The sequence below is a fragment of the Sebastes umbrosus genome, chromosome 4, assembly GCF_015220745.1.
Source record: "Sebastes umbrosus isolate fSebUmb1 chromosome 4, fSebUmb1.pri, whole genome shotgun sequence".
Classification (NCBI taxonomy): domain Eukaryota; kingdom Metazoa; phylum Chordata; class Actinopteri; order Perciformes; family Sebastidae; genus Sebastes; species Sebastes umbrosus.
Window position 1 is genome coordinate 11,502,271 of NC_051272.1, and position 19,698 is coordinate 11,521,968.

Consider the following 19,698-nt stretch of genomic DNA (forward strand, 5'->3'; position numbering starts at 1 on the left):
GTTTTCCTGTCTTCTGCAGTGATCTTATCCCACTGTATCTGCAGCACCACCTGGTGGTCACAACCGCCATTGTTTTCTGATGCACTAAAAGAAATGTGGTGCAAATATTTACCTTGTTACACTTTTAGTACAAATTTCCATCAGTGTTGGATGTGACTGCAACAGGTTGACCTCAGAGGTCAAAGGTCAGTGCAGCAGTTCAGTGTTGAGTTTCTCTTTAATGTCTTTAGTGGATAAACTGACTCTGAAGCAGCAGCTTTCTGTTCACGGTCAATTTTCTGATGTCACAAAATAACAATAAAATCTTCTTCTACTCTGTTTACTGGCAGATTACAGCCACGCGGTGTGGAGGACGGAACCTGTCAAAATAAAAAATAAATGAATAAATAAATGACAATAAATAAATGTCATTAAATGTATCAAAAATAATATTAAAAATAAATGTAGACATTAATTAATTGATAAAATGTAGCATACGTAAATTTATATTTCTGTTTTAATTTGCTTATTTATTTATCTTAGACACATGATGAGTGACGGCCCCCTCATCTGCATAATCAGGCATAAATGCATAAAGAAATATAAAAAGAAATGTGTAAAGAAAAGAATACAGAAATAAATAAGTTTGGAGAAAAAACATAAGGTGAAATGCAAAGGTAAAATCATGCTGAAATTATAAATAAACAAATCTATAAATATATAAGTAAATACATACATTTAAAAATAAATATAAAATAAGTAAAAAAGTAAATGCAAAAATAAATGTATAAATACAAAAATAAATGCAAAATACATAAATGAATTAATACAAATAAATGCAAAATACATAAATAAATTAATAAGAATAAATAAAAAAATAAATGAATGAAAAACAAATGCATAAATATATCAATTTAAAATTAATACAAATAAATACATAAACTACATACATTCATACATACATACATTTAAAAAAAAAATGTAAAACATAAAAAATAATCGCAAAAACATATAAATAAAAACTAAATGCAAAAATTAATAGAGGTAGTACATAGATAAATGAAAGGGAAAATTAAACAGAAGACTAAATAAATAAGGGAATATTACAAAAATACATAAATAAATAAAGAAGCAAATTAAAACAGAAATATCAATTTATGTCACAATTTATCAATTAATTAATGGCTATGTTTATTTTTAATATTATTTTTGCTACATTTAATGATTTTAATTATTATTTATTTAATTAATTATATTTAATTATTTTTTTATCGAATCATTTATTTATTTAATCATTTATTTTAGATTTTGGCATGATTTCGCTCCAAACCAGTTGATGGAAACGCTCCTAACTCACATTTGTTTTTTGGAACATTTCAAAAGTTCACTTTAAATTCTCTTGACAGCTGAATGGAAACACGACGACTGACCACATGTCGAGTTACAGGTCGCTGCGTTGTCGTTCCCTGTTGACCAATAACGTTCTCTCACCTGTCTGCAGGCACACCTGATTGGCTGACCTCCACCCTGCCCAGAGTCATGTGACTGGATCACATGAGGAAGCATTTCTGTTTCAACATCAGTTCAATGGTGTTTGTGTACGTTTGATTTCTCTGCCTGGACGTCCAGCCGGCCGCTCCGCCCCTCGCTGGACTGCTGAGACTTCAGGAGGATTCTACTGGTCCTGCTGGTCCTACTGATCCTGCTGGTTCTGCTGGTCCTGCTGGTTCCAGACGGTACCATGGTGCTCGGGTGGGTGGGCAGCAGAGGTTTTGGCACTTGGACAAAGAGGACCTGGTGGGTGGAGACACGTTGAGGTGCTGCTGGTCGTGTTGTCGGACCGTTCTGGGCGGCTGCGGCGGGGGGGGGAAGGACGGGCGGTCACTTCCTGTCTGGCCGAGCCTTCAGTCGTCTCAGTTTTTTTATTTCCTCCTCACATTTCTGCGACGTCCTCCGACCCCCAGACTCTATCTGCCGTGACCTCTGACCTCTCTGACTCCACCAGACGTCGTCACACTTTGACCTGGAAGTTTCTCAGCTTCACAGGAAATAAAAAAATACTGTGGACGGAGGAGGACGGACCAATCAGAGGGCAGCGTTGGGACTGATGCTGCGTCCTCAGACTCCTCCTCCTCAGTGTGTAGCTGTACTGTACTCTGTGTATGTGTGTGTGTGCGTGCGTGTGTGTGTGTGTAAATACTGTACAGAGGAATTATTTTAAAGAGCCTGTTGGATGCTGTTGGATTTCCTACTCTTCTTTTTGTCTGGTAGCCTCTGCCTCTGTTTTTCTACTGTTGTTGATCTGATATTAAACCTGTAGCTGGTGGAACGGCGCCCGCGCTCAGTGTCCTCATTGATTCACCCGAAACACGTGGAAGCAAATCAGTGACTGAAGGAGGAAGTGATGAACGAGTGAGAGAGCTGAAGTCAGATTGTAAGAGCAGAATTAGGTTTAAAGGAACAGTGTGTGTCATTGAGACATGGACGCTGTTCCTTTAAACCTAACAGAAGATAATTATTAAATATTCAAAGCTCCCTTCTGGCGGTCTGGATCCCCCGAGCACACAGACCTGAGCATCATTTGACCTGGAAGTGCCTCTTTCAAAACCCCCACTTTCAAAATAAAAGCTGGGACAGTGGTGTTCGAGCACTATAGAGTGCTGCAGAGATGATGTATTGCTCAAGTCCAACAGGAATTGATCATCTCCCTGGTTCCCTCCACTAACAGCCAGTGGGATTGTTCCGCTGCGTGGCTATACATTATTTCCAGCCGATATCCGGGCCAAGACTTCCTCTTCCGTGCGCTGCTCATTGTTTACAGTCCGATTAGCAACTTGAGATGTGAGACGAGTTGGAGTTGAGAGACTACGTCTACAGCAATTCACTCAAAATGAATTCTCTCTGGTTCCTGTGTCTCTAATGTGAAGATTTACTGCTTTTCTCTCATGTGTGATAATAAATTAATAACAAATCTTTAACTGTTTGACTGATGGTCGAATAGAAAAAAATATTTCAGCTTTGAGAAGTTGTGATTTCACTATTTATTTTTGACATTTTATTAGACTAATCAATTAGATTAATTTAGGAAATAATTATCAGGCTAAATGATAATGAAAGTAATTGTTAACAGCAGTCCCAAACAACACTTTGTTGCATTAATTAATTTATTATGAATTTCTTGAATTGATAGTAATGATTGCAGCTTTTCTGTCCGTCTCTTCTTTTTGATTTGATTTTTATCATTATTTGCATTTTAAGAAATGATACTGTATTTAATAGTAATACTGGAGTTACACAGCGTACGGAAATAATAACTGGTTACATAAATATCAGTTTGTAAGATAATTCCTTTTATCTTACAATAATTATAACTAAGAACAGGTGAGAATCTTTCTTCTTGATCTCTTCTGGTATTTTCCCAAGTAGTACGATTGGTGTTTTTTATTTTATTTAGAGAAAAAACAAAAATATTTGACAGCTTTATATGACCAAAACATATGACTGTGGTTTCTGTCTTCTCCTCAGTGATCCAGATGTAACAACAGATGCTGTTTGGAGCCTCACTGACATTCTTACACCTTTAAAACCTGATGGTGAAAAGAAAACGTGAATTTTCCACTGGAGTCGGGGGCAAAGGCAAAGATGCTGTGTGAGGTGAAAGGGACAGGAGGTTAGTTATTGTAGTTTGGCTGCTGATTTGTTATGCTTCATATTTTTAGATTCAGTGAGACTTAAACTTTCCGTGGATATCATTATCTTTGATGTCCATCAGGAATAAACGTCTATAAATCCACCTAGAAGTCATAGAAACAAAAATGCTTCTTATAACTGCAGGATTTGACTAAGAATTGTCACATTTTTAAGTTATCTTCAGTCTCACATTAATCCAGTGATAGTTGTTTGTACATCCATGAGTACACTGCAGACAGGAGCTACTCATAGATAACTCTGCATAATTGTACTGATGATAAATATAAAATAATAATAAATATGGGCTCGAAATCATCCCAAAGCATTGGAGGCTCACCGTGTCCCCTGTTCTAAGTGATCCTCATGTAATGTGGTTGTTTAGCCACAGAGAGGCGCTGCTGCCCTGTTAAACGTCTCCGCAGCAGACTGATGAAAAGGTCAGTTCACCTAAATCACATAAAAACAAAGCTGTATTTTCTCACTTACCTCAGGTCGTATCCAGCCGTGCAGACAGTTTGGGTTTCCACCCCAACACCCCATCCTCCTCCATCTTCAGGAGTAAAATAAGACCTACAACTATCTGCATGGCACAGAGAGAAACTGTTTTGAGAAAACACCAACCCGCTGCAGCACCACGACTCCACCCGCCTACAGCTTCTGCTGCTCAGTGTTTAGTAAACTTCACAGGATGTTTCAGAACTGGATGTGGTTTCTTCCTCAGCGACAGCAGACTTCGCAGCTCAGACCAGAGGAAATAAACCCAGAAAACTGCTTCTTCTTACTGCATTGTGAGTCATAAACGTGTCTTATATGTTCCCTCTAGACGTCCAGCGTGTTTTAAAGCATGTTACCAAAATAATTCAGCCTCCAGAGAGTTCAGTATCTTAATGTGCAGTCTTTTAATTACAGTGTTTCTGCTGGTTTGATAGAAAATGTGTTTAATTGTAAATTAATTGCACATTTTTTATCTGTTCAAAATGTACCTTAAAGGAAGATCTGAGGTCAGAGGTCAAGGGACCACTTTTAAAACAGTATGTGCTCGACAAAATTTAGGGCAATTAAGTTTGGAGCATTATTTAACCTCTTTCACAACAAGCTATTATGACATGGTTGGTACCAATGGATTCTTTAGGTTGTCTAGTCTCATATGATACCAGTATCTTCACTCTAGCTTTAAAACTAGAAAACCACAAGTTGCATTAATGCGTTAAAGAAATTAGTGGCATAAATCTGCGTTTAATATGCTAGTTTTTATGTAGCATCTTCCATATTTACTGTTTAATCACATGAGCACACTACAGCACACCTGGGGCCAATTACACTGTAAAACAAATCTCCCTCTTATCAAGCTCTCTATAATTGAGTTTTTTTGTTGTTAAATGTAAGTGAAAAGGCACTTTGCTGCATTATAATCAATCGTTATATAATCAATAATCAAGTAGTTATCAGTATTTTATAAGACCCTATAAGAACTCAATTACAGAAATAAGTGACAAGAAATGAAAGTGTCGTATTCCGGAGAACGTGGGGTTAACAGATAGATTGATAAATTTGTCAAAGCAAATTTGTTTTGACGCCACTCATTTCTTTAACGCAACTTGCGATTTATAGGTTGTAGTGGTTCAGTTTTAAAGCTAGACTGGTATCATATGAAACTAGACAACCTAAAGAATCCATTGGTACCAACCATGTCACACTAGCTTGTAGTGAAGGAGGTTAAATAACGCTCCAAACTTGCACTAAATGTTGGCGAGGAAAAACTGTCATGACCATTTTCAAAGGGGTCCCTTGACCTCTGACCTCCAGATATGTGAATGTAAATGGGTTCTATGGGTACCCTCGAGTCTCCCCTTCACAGACATACCCACTTTATGATAATCACATGCAGTTTGGGGCAAGTCATAGTCAAGTCAGCACACTGACAGCTGTTGTTGTCTGTTGGGCTGCAGTTTGCCATGTTATGATTTGAGCATATTGTTTATGCTAAATGCAGTACCTGTGAGGGTTTCTAGACAATATCTGTCATTAGTTTGTGTTGTTAATTGATTTCCAATAATAAACATATACATACATTTGCATAAAGCAGCATATTTGTCCACTCCCATGTTGATAAGAGTATTAAATACTTGACAAATCTCCCTTTAAGGTACATTTTGAACAGATAAAAAATGTGTGATTAATTTGAGATTATTTGCGATTAAATATTTGAATCAATTGACAGCCCAGATAGATGGATGGATGAATAGATAGATAGATAGATAGATAGATAGATAGATGGATAGATAGATGTATTTAATTGATCCCAAATTGGGGAATTATTGTTTAACAGGGGCCAGCAGTGGTGGCTCACTATTCCACCTTCTCCCCATGCTTTTATTTTGATTTTTTTTATGTGGCATGCTTTTATTGTGAAGGCCTCTTCCTGTCCCTTCCTGTCTTGTCTCTGTTAATCTGTGTGAACTTGGTGCAGCTGCTCCAGAGGACTGTGAGAGGACTGTGAGAGGAGAGGACTCCCAGCAGCAGCAGCAGCAGCTCGGCTCCGGTCCGGTCGGTGTCTCGGCGTGTCGGTGGGTCGGACAGAGTACCTGCCGTACTCCCGCGGACCTGATTGAAGACTGCAGAGTACACACAGGTGAGACTGGCTGTTGTATAAATACTGTGAATGTGTGAGGAGACGCTGCTGATGTCATCACTGATGGTGGTAGTAGTAGTACTGCTTGTACCTCAGTAACAGTACTGACATGTATTATATACTGTGATCATAATATTACTAGTATCAGTGGTATTATTGGTGCTATTAGAAATAGTACAGTACTGGGAGTAGTATTTTAACAGCAGCATCAGGCTGTTATAGTAACTGCCTGTACTGTAGAGGCTACCAGTGGTGGAATGTAACTAAGTACATTTACTCAAGTACTGTATGGTACCTGTACTTTACTGGAGTATTTCCATTTTCTGCTACTTTATACTTCTACTCTACTACATCTCAGAGGTAAATATTGTACTTTATACTGCTTTAACCAGCTCCAACATTAAAATGATTCTTACATAACATAATATAATATATACTATTCTGCATAATGAGTACTTTTACTTTTGGTACTTTAAGTATATTTTGATGCTGATACTTTTATTCTTTTACTTGAGTAACATTTTTAATTCAAGACATGCAACAGAGTATTTCTACACAGATCTGAGTATTTCTATATCTTAATTTTCTCAAGTAAGAGTACTAAAAGTAAAAGTACTCATAATGCAAAATGGCCCAGAATTATTGATTTCATTATAATATTTCTTATAATAATAATAATTATTGTTATTGTTATTATTATTATTATTATTATTATTATTATTGATGTGAACATGAATGTTGCAGCTGGTAAAGGTGGAGCTGACTTTATATACTGCTGGGTAGTTTTATTTATAATAATACATCATAATTTATTAGTGGATTATATTTTGTTTTAATAATCTGAATGTGTTTAGTAAATATTAAATACAGATGTTAAATGTAGCGCAGTGAAAAGTATATTATTTCCCTCTGAAGTGAGTAGAAGTATAAAGCAGAAAATAGAAAATACTCCAGTAAAGTACAAGTGCGGTACGATCCGTACCAGGATTGTTCCTGTTATGCAGCAATATTTCATCCTTGTGATTTTTGAAAAATAGAGATGGATTTTTCATCATTTTTTTGGTCATTATATAAGAATATTGACACGTTTAATCGTCAGGAAAACATATTGGCCAATCTGAGGCACTCAGATAATAATCCTAATGGGTAGACTGGTTTATACTGGTCTATAACAGGGTGGAACATGTGGAGCTTCAGATCTGTGAGTGATCCAGGTTTAACTAGCTAATCTTCCTTCTACACATAAACACAACTTTTATAACTATATCAAATATGTTTTAACTTTTTTTTGATCAGATCAATTTTCTTCATAATTTAGCCAAACAGGCTGGAACTTTAAGAGTGTGACAAACAGATTAACATCATGAAACATGGAAACAAAAACACAGTGAAAGTTTATTCTCATCCTACTTTATACCTTTAAGTTCCCTCTAAGGAATGATGTCACTTCCTGAAAATAGTTTTTGTTTTTTTTGGAGGGCGAAAAGCTACAAACATGATGGAAAATGACTTCAGGGACAAACAGTAAATGATGATAATGGTAAAAAAAAAATAACGATAGTTCTTCCTTTTATTTATATCTATATATATATATACACTCACCGGCCACTTTATTAGGTACACCTTGCTAGTACCGGGTGGTCTTCTGCTGCTGTAGCCCATCTGCTTCAAGGTCGGACGTGTTGTGCGTTCAGAGATGGTATTCTGCATAAATTGGTTGTAACAAGTGGTTATTTGAGTTATTGTTGCCTTTCTATCATCTCGAACCACTCTGCCCATTCTCCTCTGACCTCTGATATCAACAAGGCATTTTCGTCCACACAACTGCCACTCACTGGATATTTTCTCTTCTTCGGACCATTCTCTGTAAACCCTAGAGATGGTTGTGTGTGAAAATCCCAGTAGATCAGCAGTTTTTGAAATACTCAGACCAGCCCGTCTGGCACCAACAACCATGCCACGTTCAAAGTCACTTAAATCCCCTTTCTTCCCCATTCTGATGCTCGGTTTGAACTTCAGCAAGTCGTCTTTACCACGTCTAGATGCCTAAATGCATTGAGTTGCTGCCATGTGATTGGCTGATTAGCTATTTGTGTTAACAAGCAATTGAACAGGTGTGCCTAAAAAAAGTGGCTGGTGAGTGTATATATATATATATATATATATATACACACACACATTAATTAAAGAATATTTGAATATTTTTAAAACATTTCTTTTTATTAGCGAAAGGCTTATTTTACAAATCAATTCCATTGTGTAGTAACATTTCTTTTTTGTTTTTAAAACAAATATTGAAATAAGAAAAATAAAATAAATTAATAATTATAGAAAAAAGAGAAGCGGTAAAAATATTATTAATAATAGTATTGATATTGACCCTATCCTACATTGACTACATTGACCCTACGTAATAATAATAATAATAATAATAATAATAATAATAATAATAATAATAATGAGTAAATGAAAATATAAAAACATAAGATACATTCAAAGTAATGATTGAAACAATAAAGAAAAATTAATAGATAATTTAAAAAAAAGGAAAACGTAAAAAAAACAATACATATTGAATACAATTTACATTATATAAATAATGAACACACATATCTGGTGCACACACCCATAAACACATCTCAGAGGGTGAACTTTGGGTCGGTCCAGGAGGAGTTGTATGTTTGTGGCCATCTAGTTCCAAAGAAAGCAAAATGTTGATAAATGGTCCCCACATTTTGCATATTTTACATAATTTTACATAATTACTTTGCACTGGGGACGTGGTAAAATCCAAAATTTACCAAAACAAAGTCAGTAAAGTAAAAAAAAAAAGTATTTTTAATGTGCATTATTCTTTGTTTTTGTTATAGAGAAGACCTTAATCTATAAATTATGAATATTTGACACATTTTAAAGAAAATATGAGGAAGTAATTCATGGGTACAGAAATGATGCTGCAGAGAGAACAACACTGAATGTATGTGGTTGAAAGTTTCTCTGCAGAGAGGACTCACTGGTCCTAATATTTGAGAAACTGTAGTACCTTCAGTTCCTTCAGTATACTTTAGTACCTTCAGTTCCTTCAGTGTACTGTAGTACCTTCAGTGTACTTCAGTGTACTGTAGTACCTTCAGTTCCTTCAGTGTACTGTAGTACCTTCAGTATACTGTAGTACCTTCAGTTCCTTCAGTGTACTGTAGTACCTTCAGTGTACTGTAGTACCTTCAGTTCCTTCAGTGTACTGTAGTACCTTCAGTGTACTTCAGTGTACTGTAGTACCTTCAGTTCCTTCAGTGTGCTGTAGTACCTTCAGTACCTTCAGTGTACTGTAGTACCTTCAGTGTACTTCAGTGTACTGTAGTACCTTCAGTTCCTTCAGTGTGCTGTAGTACCTTCAGTACCTTCAGTGTACTGTAGTACCTTCAGTGTACTTCAGTGTACTGTAGTACCTTCAGTTCCTTCAGTGTACTGTAGTACCTTCAGTATACTGTAGTACCTTCAGTTCCTTCAGTGTACTGTAGTACCTTCAGTGTACTGTAGTACCTTCAGTTCCTTCAGTGTACTGTAGTACCTTCAGTGTACTTCAGTGTACTGTAGTACCTTCAGTTCCTTCAGTGTGCTGTAGTACCTTCAGTACCTTCAGTGTACTGTAGTACCTTCAGTGTACTTCAGTGTACTGTAGTACCTTCAGTACCTTCAGTGTACTGTAGTACCTTCAGTGTACTTCAGTGTACTGTAGTACCTTCAGTTCCTTCAGTGTGCTGTAGTACCTTCAGTACCTTCAGTGTACTGTAGTACCTTCAGTGTACTTCAGTGTACTGTAGTACCTTCAGTTCCTTCAGTGTGCTGTAGTACCTTCAGTACCTTCATTGTACTGTAGTACCTTCAGTGTACTTCAGTGTACTGTAGTACCTTCAGTTCCTTCAGTGTGCTGTAGTACCTTCAGTTCCTTCAGTGTACTGTAGTACCTTCAGTACCTTCAGTGTACTGTAGTACCTTCAGTGTACTTCAGTGTACTGTAGTACCTTCAGTACCTTCAGTGTGCTGTAGTACCTTCAGTACCTTCAGTGTACTGTAGTACCTTCAGTTCCTTCAGTGTGCTGTAGTACCTTCAGTACCTTCAGTGTGCTGTAGTACCTTCAGTACCTTCAGTGTACTGTAGTACCTTCAGTAGTAGCTGCAGTAGTCCTCATGAAGATCTCAGCCTCCGTTTGTTCCTGCAGCATCTTCCCTGCAGGCTGCTGTGTTTTGGCTCTCTCTTGGTTTTTCTGTTACCTCGTGTGTTCAGAGGCTCTCGGGTCGATCTGGTCCAGTCTGGTCTGGTCTGGTCCGGTCCGGTCCAGTCTGGTCCGGTCCTCACTGAGGAGCTGAAGAACAGATCGTCCTCCCAGAACAGCACACAGTCCTCCACCCTCCTGTATCAGATTTAAATAAACCACCACCTGGGTAATAATTTCTCATCATCTCTCCTCATAATAATATCTTCTCATTTATATAATGAATGATATCATGTAAAGTCAGCACGAGATCTAAAACATCTTTAGCTATTAAATAAATATTAATCATCAGTTATTTTTAAGGAAATCTTATGTTTGTTAACGTCTTAAGTAGGAACCAATGAGCCACAGACAGGAAGTCAGACAGTATTGAGGGACGGACGAACACACTAGCACATTTGATTTAATGATAAAAGTAAAAATATAGAATAACAGCAGACGTATGCGTTAAAAAGTTGCTGTCCTATTGTACAGCGGTGGAAGAAGTATTCAGATCCTTTACTGAAGTAAAAGTACTAATACCGCTCTAGTCCACTACAAGTAAAAGTCATGTACTTACTTAAGTAAAAGTATGCAAGTATTATCAGCAGAATGTAGTTAAAGTAGTCTACAGTAAAAGTATTGATGTTGCAGTAAAATGTTCCCTCAGTGTTTCACTATTATATATGATGGTTCTGGTGCCGTAAAAAGTACAATATGGAAATACTCGACTAAAGTACAAGTGTCTAAAATGTGTACTTAAGTGGAGTACTTAAGAGATTAAATGTACTCAGTTACATTGCACCACTCCTGTTGCGATCTAGTTAGTGTGAATAGATGTTATCCTGAGTTCACCTGTGTGACGCAGGTTTGTGATGGAAGTTCACATTGTGGTTGCAGAGGAATATAATTTTCTTAAGGTTTGCATATATTTCATTGAAGAGGATGCCGCTGTGGTGAAGACTCTGTTTCAGCCGGAACAAACGACAGACCGTCAAATATCATTATTAATATTAATAATAATAATAATAATAATAATAATAATAATAATAATATCAGGGTTTTGTTTTATCAGGTTAGAAGATTTGTGTGTTCATTGACAATCACCTCCTCTGTGGTTTTATGACTCTTTGATTATGAAATATTCAACATTGTTTCATTGATGGATGGATGGATGGATGGATGGATGGATGGATAGATAGATAGATAGATAGATAGATAGATAGATAGATAGATAGATAGATAGATAGATAGATAGATAGATAGATAGATAGATAGATAGATGTACTTAATTGATCCCAAATTGGGAAATTCTTGTGTTACAGCAGCAGGTTATCCAGACAATGTACAGGAACAGTAAATATACATATCAACACTAAAGATAAATATCTATAGTATACACAATATATAGAACCTATTAGAATACACTATAAATATAATATACTACTACAACTAGCTCAGAAAATACAAGATGTAAAAATAGAATAGAATTACAAAAAAAATGGAAAAAATAAAGAACAAAAGTCTACAATGTCAGAGGAGAATCCTTAACCCTCCTCTCGCCTCTTCTCTCTCCTCTTCCCTCTCCTATTCCCTTTCCTCTTCTCTCTCTCCTCTTCTCTCTCCTCTTCTCTCTCCTCTTCCCTCTTCTCTCTCCTCTTCTCTCTCCTCTTCCCTCTCCTCTTCCCTCTCCTCTTCTCTCTCCTCTTCTCTCTCCTCTGGAGAGCGAGCTACGCCCACAGGGAGTTGGAGCTTTTCAACACAACACAAAGGTTAATTTAATAATGGACATTTGTGTTGTGATATTTAAACAGTGAAATAAAAGCCTCTCGTCTATAGACCGGTCTCTAAGAGCTCCAGCTAGCTCATAGCGGTCTGTGAGCGTGACCGCCTGGCTTGCAAGGTAGTGATCCCGGCAGGCGCTAGGAGCTTCTAAACTCTGAAAACGTCGAAGCAAATGTTCGATTCACCATCTAATATTGTAAAACTGTCAATATTCAAAAAATCTACACAGTTGATTTCTCGCCTCAAACATTCTCGTAAGTGAATTTAGTGATTAAATAGCTACGAAAAATGTAAAAAGAACTAGCCTTTTTTGGCTGTTGTTGTTGTAGCCGTAGCCTGTAGCGGTCCGGCGCTTTGCATTGTGGGCTACAGTAGGCGAGGTAGACTGGTCCGATGCATACTGTAGCTTTTGCTTTTGTTTGCATACTACATGCTACATTTTGGCCAAATCATTACGTACTACTATTATAGTATGAGGTTTAGAATACAGGTAGATACTGCATTGGCCGCTTCAACCCGGTTATGGCTAGAAAGGATCCGTCTTGTGTAAATCTCTTGCGAGAGTTCATGTTCATGTATTTAACTTCTGCAGGCATCCTGCATATCTACATTTGTTGTTGCATCTGCACTTCTGTGTGTCATGTTTACATGCTAATTTGAATGCAGTGTGTAATTTTTTTTAGATTAAAAGTTCTAGTAATGTCATGAATCAAGTTCAGGGTTAGTTTCTGTCTTCTTTTTCATTTCATCATCATTTAGTGTTGATTTTGGCGGTCCCTACGGAAAAGCGGTAGTGTTTCTGAGCACTAGAGTCCCTTTAGAAAACCTCTCATTTTACTGCAGCAGGGTCTGACAGTCAGCCCCGCTCAGTCCTGGTCCTGGTTCTGGTTCTGGTTCTCCCGTGCCTCCCTTCCCTCGAGCGGGCCCAGAAATACGGCCTGGGCCTCCAGCAGCGTGGAGCAGCGAGGAGAAGCTCTGCTCCTGGCCGGAGGAGGAGCCGCTGCTGCCGGGCGCCGAGCTCTCCACCTCCGGCGACTGCTGGGAAGCCGGATGACATATTCTGACATCTTCTGTCATTGAACTCTGTGGAGGACTGCGAGCTTCAAGCTGTGTGTTAAACCACGTGGAAGATGTCCTGCAGGACTCTGTCGTCCTGATCTGTCCTCTCAGTTAAACGTTGAGAATGTGCAACCTGATGTGTGACGGCATGAATTTGAAGATCTAAAGTGTTTCCCATTACAGCGAACAGCCTTCGTCTCCCTGAGGTGCTGCCTGATTTAATCAGCGGGGCGAGACTCCTCCAAGAGGAAACCAACGCACGTCTCCATGGAAACCAAGAAGAGGAGGAGGAGGAGGAGTACCTGCTGTCAGCTGGAGGGAGGGAGATGGGGCTACATGTGTGTGAGGAGTATGCCTATTACCATGGCAACTGTGGTTCACTTCCACCTTTGGTCCGTCGGTGTGTTTATAGAAATGTGTGCTGCTCACATCAGCTCTGGTTATTTAGACGTTTGGTCCTGATGAAGATCTTTATGTCTCATTATGTCTCATTATAATGGTACCAAGCATGAGATTTGTCTGCGGTGTCATAATGTGCACAAGGCTGTTTTCATCGCTGGATGTCTGGAGGTCAATATACATTAATATTGATTATTCAGAGTTGCAGGTTATGAAGCAGAAGATGTTTCTTCAGCTTGTCTTATCAAGTCTTCATTTTAACCCTTCCTTTTACACATGCCCTTGTAATTTATTAGAAAGTACTATCTCAATTTCTAGATAGTACATAATTAAACATGGGCTGTTACCGTTGCCTACTGTCTTTGAAAATACATAATTATATCTGAGTTATCACCAACCTAAACCGCTCACAACTACACGGTACATAGTTGAGTTGATGGGTAATCGTGCAGGTTTTTCTTTTTCTATTTTCTCTGTATTTACCTACTTATTTAACGGGGGTAATTACCCAAGAATATACTATAATTTACCATATAATTACCGGGTAAATATTTAGTAATTAGGGTACTGTGTAAGGAAGGGTTACCGTCTTTATTTGTCGTGTGCAATTATAATCAAACTTTCTTTCTCAGATTACCAATACTACCAATATTTTTAAAAAGAAAAACATGCACGTTAAAATAAAATATCCTAGACATAAAACATAAAATAGTGCAGAAGTTGAAATGTAGAAATAAGATTGAATATAAAATAACAGTGCAATACTCTGGCATTAGTACTGCATTTATTTATATTGTACATTTAAACTTATTAATTTATACTATTCTTGCATTTTAATACACTAAATCATAGATCCCATTTTTTCAGCATTATTATTTACACTGTTATATATATTGTAGTATATTATTTTCCATATTTATTATTTATATTTTTCCATATTTATTGTTGTTATGCTGTAGTATAATGTACTTATTTTACTTATTTCGATTTTCTTATAATGTATTTCTATTCTAGAATGAACTGTATGGATCAATAGAGTATTTCTGATAATACTGCTAGGCTGGTGTACAGTAGTAGTAATAGTGGTAGTAGTAGTAGTAGTAGTAGTAGTATAGTGGTTGTCTCCTAAACCGGATATAAATGCTGATGCTGCTGAAAGAAATCCTCACAATGAAGAATTACTGTATAAACTCAGTCAAATCAAGGTTGAAACAGGAGAAAGCAGATTACACAAAGGTGTCAGGTTGCAGTGGCTTCACATGTAAACACTTTTCTGTTTTTAATGTACACATGAGATTTCCATGCAAAGCAGGTTTGTGATGCACAAACAGCAGGGTGACCGAGGCCAGTAGGAAAAACCCACAAATACTGAGTGAAAGACACTCGTAAACGCTAAAAAAATAAAACAATAATTTGATGTTTTTGTTGGCTCAGATGTGATGCACATTCCTCTGGGTATTGATTCAATAATATAACAAATCAACAGTAATCTGTAGATGCATTTCACCTCTCCGAGTGTTAGAAAGCTGAGTTCAGCCGACGTGGAGACGATGAGGAGAAAAAACACTCAACAGCCTCTTTTCATGCCGTTGCCATGGCAACAGAAGGGAGAATATCCCGGCTGCCATCACGTGTCGCGTGGGGCACGTGTTCGATCCGAGCTTCTGATCTGAGGACTCACTTTAATAACCAATAAACCACCAACACTAGATGATAAACCCAGAAACAGCAGCAGCACCAGTTAGATATCAGTACTAATAATACTACTAATACTAATACAATCATAGTATTAACTCTAGTACGTACTGCAGTAGTACAACCCTTTTACTAATTCATCATGTACAATATATACACTCACCGGCCACTTTATTAGGTACACCTTGCTAGTACCGGGTGGTCTTCTGCTGCTGTAGCCCATCTGCTTCAAGGTCGGACGTGTTGTGCGTTCAGAGATGGTATTCTGCATACATTGGTTGTAACAAGTGGTTATTTGAGTTACTGTTGCCTTTTTATCATCTCCAACCACTCTGCCCATTCTCCTCTGACCTCTGACATCAGCAAGGCATTTTCGTCCACACAACTGCCACTCACTGGATATTTTCTCTTCTTCGGACCATTCTCTGTAAACCCTAGAGATGGTTGTGTGTGAAAATCCCAGTAGATCAGCAATTTTTGAAATAATCAGACCAGCCCGTCTGGCACCAACAACCATGCCACGTTCAAAGTCACTTAAATCCCCTTTCTTCCCCATTCTGATGCTCGGTTTGAACTTCAGCAAGTCGTCTTTACCACGTCTAGATGCCTACATGCATTGAGTTGCTGCCATGTGATTGGCTGATTAGCTATTTGTGTTAACAAGCAATTGAACAGGTGTGCCTAATAAAGTGGCCGGTGAGTGTATATTAGGACTATCATAGTATTAAGTCTAGTACGTACTGCAGTACAACCCTTTTACTAATTCATCATATACAGTATATATATTAAGACTGTCAATTTATTAAAATATTTAATTGTGATTAATTGCACACATCACACATTTTTTATCAGTTCAAAATGTACCTTAAATGGAGATTTGTCAAGTATATATATATATCATGAACTTTGACTCATTGCTGATCTACTGTGAGTCCCTTCTCCAGTTTATCTCCAATGACTTTATAAACGTCACTGTTTTTCTGGACTTTATTTATCATACTATATTGTTCTCTTCGGCCCAGATGTCAATCAAACATCGTCAGCGCTCTCCCCCTCATGTTAACCTGTTGTTTACCTGTGTCCATTTCAACAAATGCCCTCATAGACAGCCTGCATTTTAGTCGCTTGGAAATGGTCTGAGACCACCTCTCACAAGCTGTCTCGGACCGGTTGTTTTGGTCCACACCAGAGTTCGATTACTGCGTTTACAACTACCCAAACGAACCGCACCAGAGTTCGATTTCTGCGTTTACAACTACCCAAACGAACCGCACCAGAGTTCGATTTCTGCGTTTACAACTACCCAAACGAACCGCACCAGAGTTCGATTACTGCGTTTACAACTACCCAAACGAACCGCACCAGAGTTTGATTAAAATGGACAAAAGTTTGGGTTGTGAAAGCGCTCTAAGTTCCAGTCCTTGTACCATATCTTGTAATTTTACAGTATTTTTTGGTTCTACTACTAACCACAGGGTTAAGAGTACTACCTCTAGACAACCTCAGTCATACTGTAGCCATAGAACCAGCTCTGGTATAACCCCCAGTATTAAACCAGAACCGACCTTATTACTCAGTGTAAACGTTACTTCTTCTCGTTGTCAGATGAGTATATTTTGTTTTTACTCAGCAGCTGTCAGATCGTGAAGAAGATGGAAGTAAAGACAGTTTTTGGTGGTAGACCAGAGGAACAGAAGTGTTTCTGTTTTGTGTTTCAGAGTGAAGCTGGTCCTCTCGTCTCCTCACTCTCGTGTTTGTTTCTTCTTCAGCTCGCTGGATGTTGGTCACACGTCTATATTTAGAGCTGGTTATCTGATGCTGCATCCCTCGCTCTCCCTCTCCTCCTGATCATCATTTCACAGTCTTTCAGAATAGCGTTGATGTAACACTGTGGTACATTAAAAAGCTTTATTTATAACGCTCTGTGGCGACAGAGCGATCTGCAGACACAGAGGTGTAATCCCCGACATCATCACAGTGAAAAATATGTACAAATACGTGTGACTTCAAACAGAAATATTCTAGTTGTCTAACATTGTTCTTCCCTCCTGACCGTCCAGGCCCATAATGATGATGTCAGAGAATATGGAGCAGAGTGATGATGTCAGCGTCCTGCACCCCCATGAGGTGGAGCCCCCCAGGGAGGAGGACGGACACTGCCTCCTGCCCTTCAGGTGAGTAACTGCAGTTTAGCTACAATCACAGTGATTGGTGAGGGTTTTATAGGCAGGATTAAGAATGGGGGCGTTTTAGAGAGAAAAATCGCCACAAGGGTGGAAGAGATCAGCACGGCTGTTTGGGTTGTTGGAAGTTGATTAACTTGAGATGATTATTTGATCGACATGACGAACGTTAAATGCCCCTAGCGACCACTACTGCAACGTCTGTATAGTTGGTTTTCAAAGTCCGACACTAACTCAGTTTAGACTTCATTCTGAAGTGAGGGTATTGACCCGTTTATGCTGACGTCATCAAAAAATGTATTATGCCCCAGCCATCCAGACGAGTTCGCTAGCTTTAAACATGGAATTAAAACTAGGGCTGCCAAAGTTAACGCAATAATAACGCATTCAATCTGAGCGGGCTCAGTTTTAAAGCTAGAGTGAAGAAACTGGCTTCATATAAAACTAGAAATCCTAAGAAATCCATTGGTACCAACCATGTCATACTAGCTAGTCGAGGAAAAACTGTCATGGCCACTGTCAAAGTATCTATAGGTACTCACGAGTCTCCCCTTCACAGACATGCCCACTTTATGATAATCACATGCCGTTTGGAGCAAGTCATAGTCAAGTCAGCACACTGACACACTGACAGCTGTTGTTGTCTGTTGGGCTGCAGTTTGCCATGTTATGATTTGAGCATATTTTTTATGCTAAATGGAGTACCTGTGAGGGTTTCTGGACAATATCTGTCATTGTTTTGTGTTGTTAATTGATTTCCAATAATAAATATATACATACATTTGCATAAAGCAGCATATTTACTGGGGCTCGAACGATTCACCTATCTCCCGATTCGATACTATCACGATACTTGGGTGCCGATTAGATAAGTATTACGATTCGATATTACGATTTATTTCGATTTTGTGATTTTGTTAACTTTTTTAACACTAGACCATTGGAAAAAGTTGAATCATGTACTTCTAGGTACTGTTACTTTCGAAAATACCTGAATGAATCCAGTAAAAATGTTTAATTTTCAGCATGTATGTAGTCACAGATGTCCTGAACTCAAATATCTCAGTAATTGTCAGGAATTATTTATTATATTTTTTCCAGCAACACAAAAAAATAAAGAATAAAAACATTTCCCTCACAAATTAGTGGTATTTCCTTTTTAATTTATAAGGGACATGTAATGTTTTATACTTCTGGTGAATATAATCCATCAATCTTATTTCCATATGTGTATTTTGTTTATACAGTTCCCTTTGTTAACACCTTATTTTGAAAACCAGACGTAGTCACACGTGTATACTTCCTGACTTCTCCAAGGTGGTCTCTAGCTCTCCCGTCAGCTCCACTCTCTTTATACATCCATGGTCAGCTCCATCGGGGCCGTTTGAATGCATTTAACATAAATGTCAGTATTTGGGTGCTCTACAGTTGTAGCGTCGGCCCATTTGACCACAGAGATGAGAGTGACGGCCGGCTTGGCCGCATGTTACCACAGTACAATAACGTTTCCTGTCCTTGACAGAGTTAGCATGCAGCTTTAGCCGTGATGTCTAGCTCTGCTTTTCCTGCAATGTGTGAAACCCAAAGTGTTTCCATACTTTACTGGATGTGTAGTGTTTACCACTTTGGATCTAAAATGGGAGGGTGCAGGTCGTATCCACGCTGACCCTCCAACATTTTCTGCTTTCTTGTTTTGGCTCGCTGCGGCCGGCTTTGTGAGGAAGCAACAACTCCCTCAGTAACTGTTTGGTAAAGCCAAGTGGGGTTGATCACAGTTATCTTTGTTTTTCCTTATGTGGGTAGTTAAGGGGTTAATTGACTGACAGGGACTGAGTGGCTCCAAGTGTAATCAGGTGTGCTCTGATTTCCCAGGTTCTTACTGCAGGTGTCTCCAGTCTGAGCTGATGGCAGCACTCGCCTGATAAGCCAGTTTGAACTGGAAAGGCGGGCTGTTAGGTTATATGACCATGTGTGAAAGTAGAGTTTGGAAAAAGAGAGTGGTAAAAAGAGCAGCACCAGG

At 38.3% G+C, this 19,698-nt stretch overlaps 2 protein-coding genes across 2 annotated transcripts in view; both read left to right on the forward strand.

Annotated features, from left to right (window-relative positions):
* Positions 1–2,313, forward strand: part of LOC119486278 (zinc finger protein 609-like) — a 46,284-nt gene extending 43,971 nt beyond the window's left edge. Inside the window, 1 exon segment of the mRNA XM_037766286.1 lies at positions 1,481–2,313. The gene's annotated coding sequence lies outside the window, so the exon portion shown is untranslated.
* A 1,989-nt stretch (positions 2,314–4,302) lies between these two features.
* LOC119486348 (GRAM domain-containing protein 2A-like) overlaps positions 4,303–19,698 on the forward strand; it is a 31,185-nt gene continuing 15,789 nt past the window's right edge. The window contains exons 1-3 of the mRNA XM_037766401.1: positions 4,303–4,457; positions 6,140–6,301; positions 17,556–17,669. Coding sequence (XP_037622329.1) covers positions 17,563–17,669 — 107 coding nt within the window. The 5' untranslated portion in view covers positions 4,303–4,457; positions 6,140–6,301; positions 17,556–17,562. The remainder of the gene's footprint in view (positions 4,458–6,139; positions 6,302–17,555; positions 17,670–19,698) is intronic.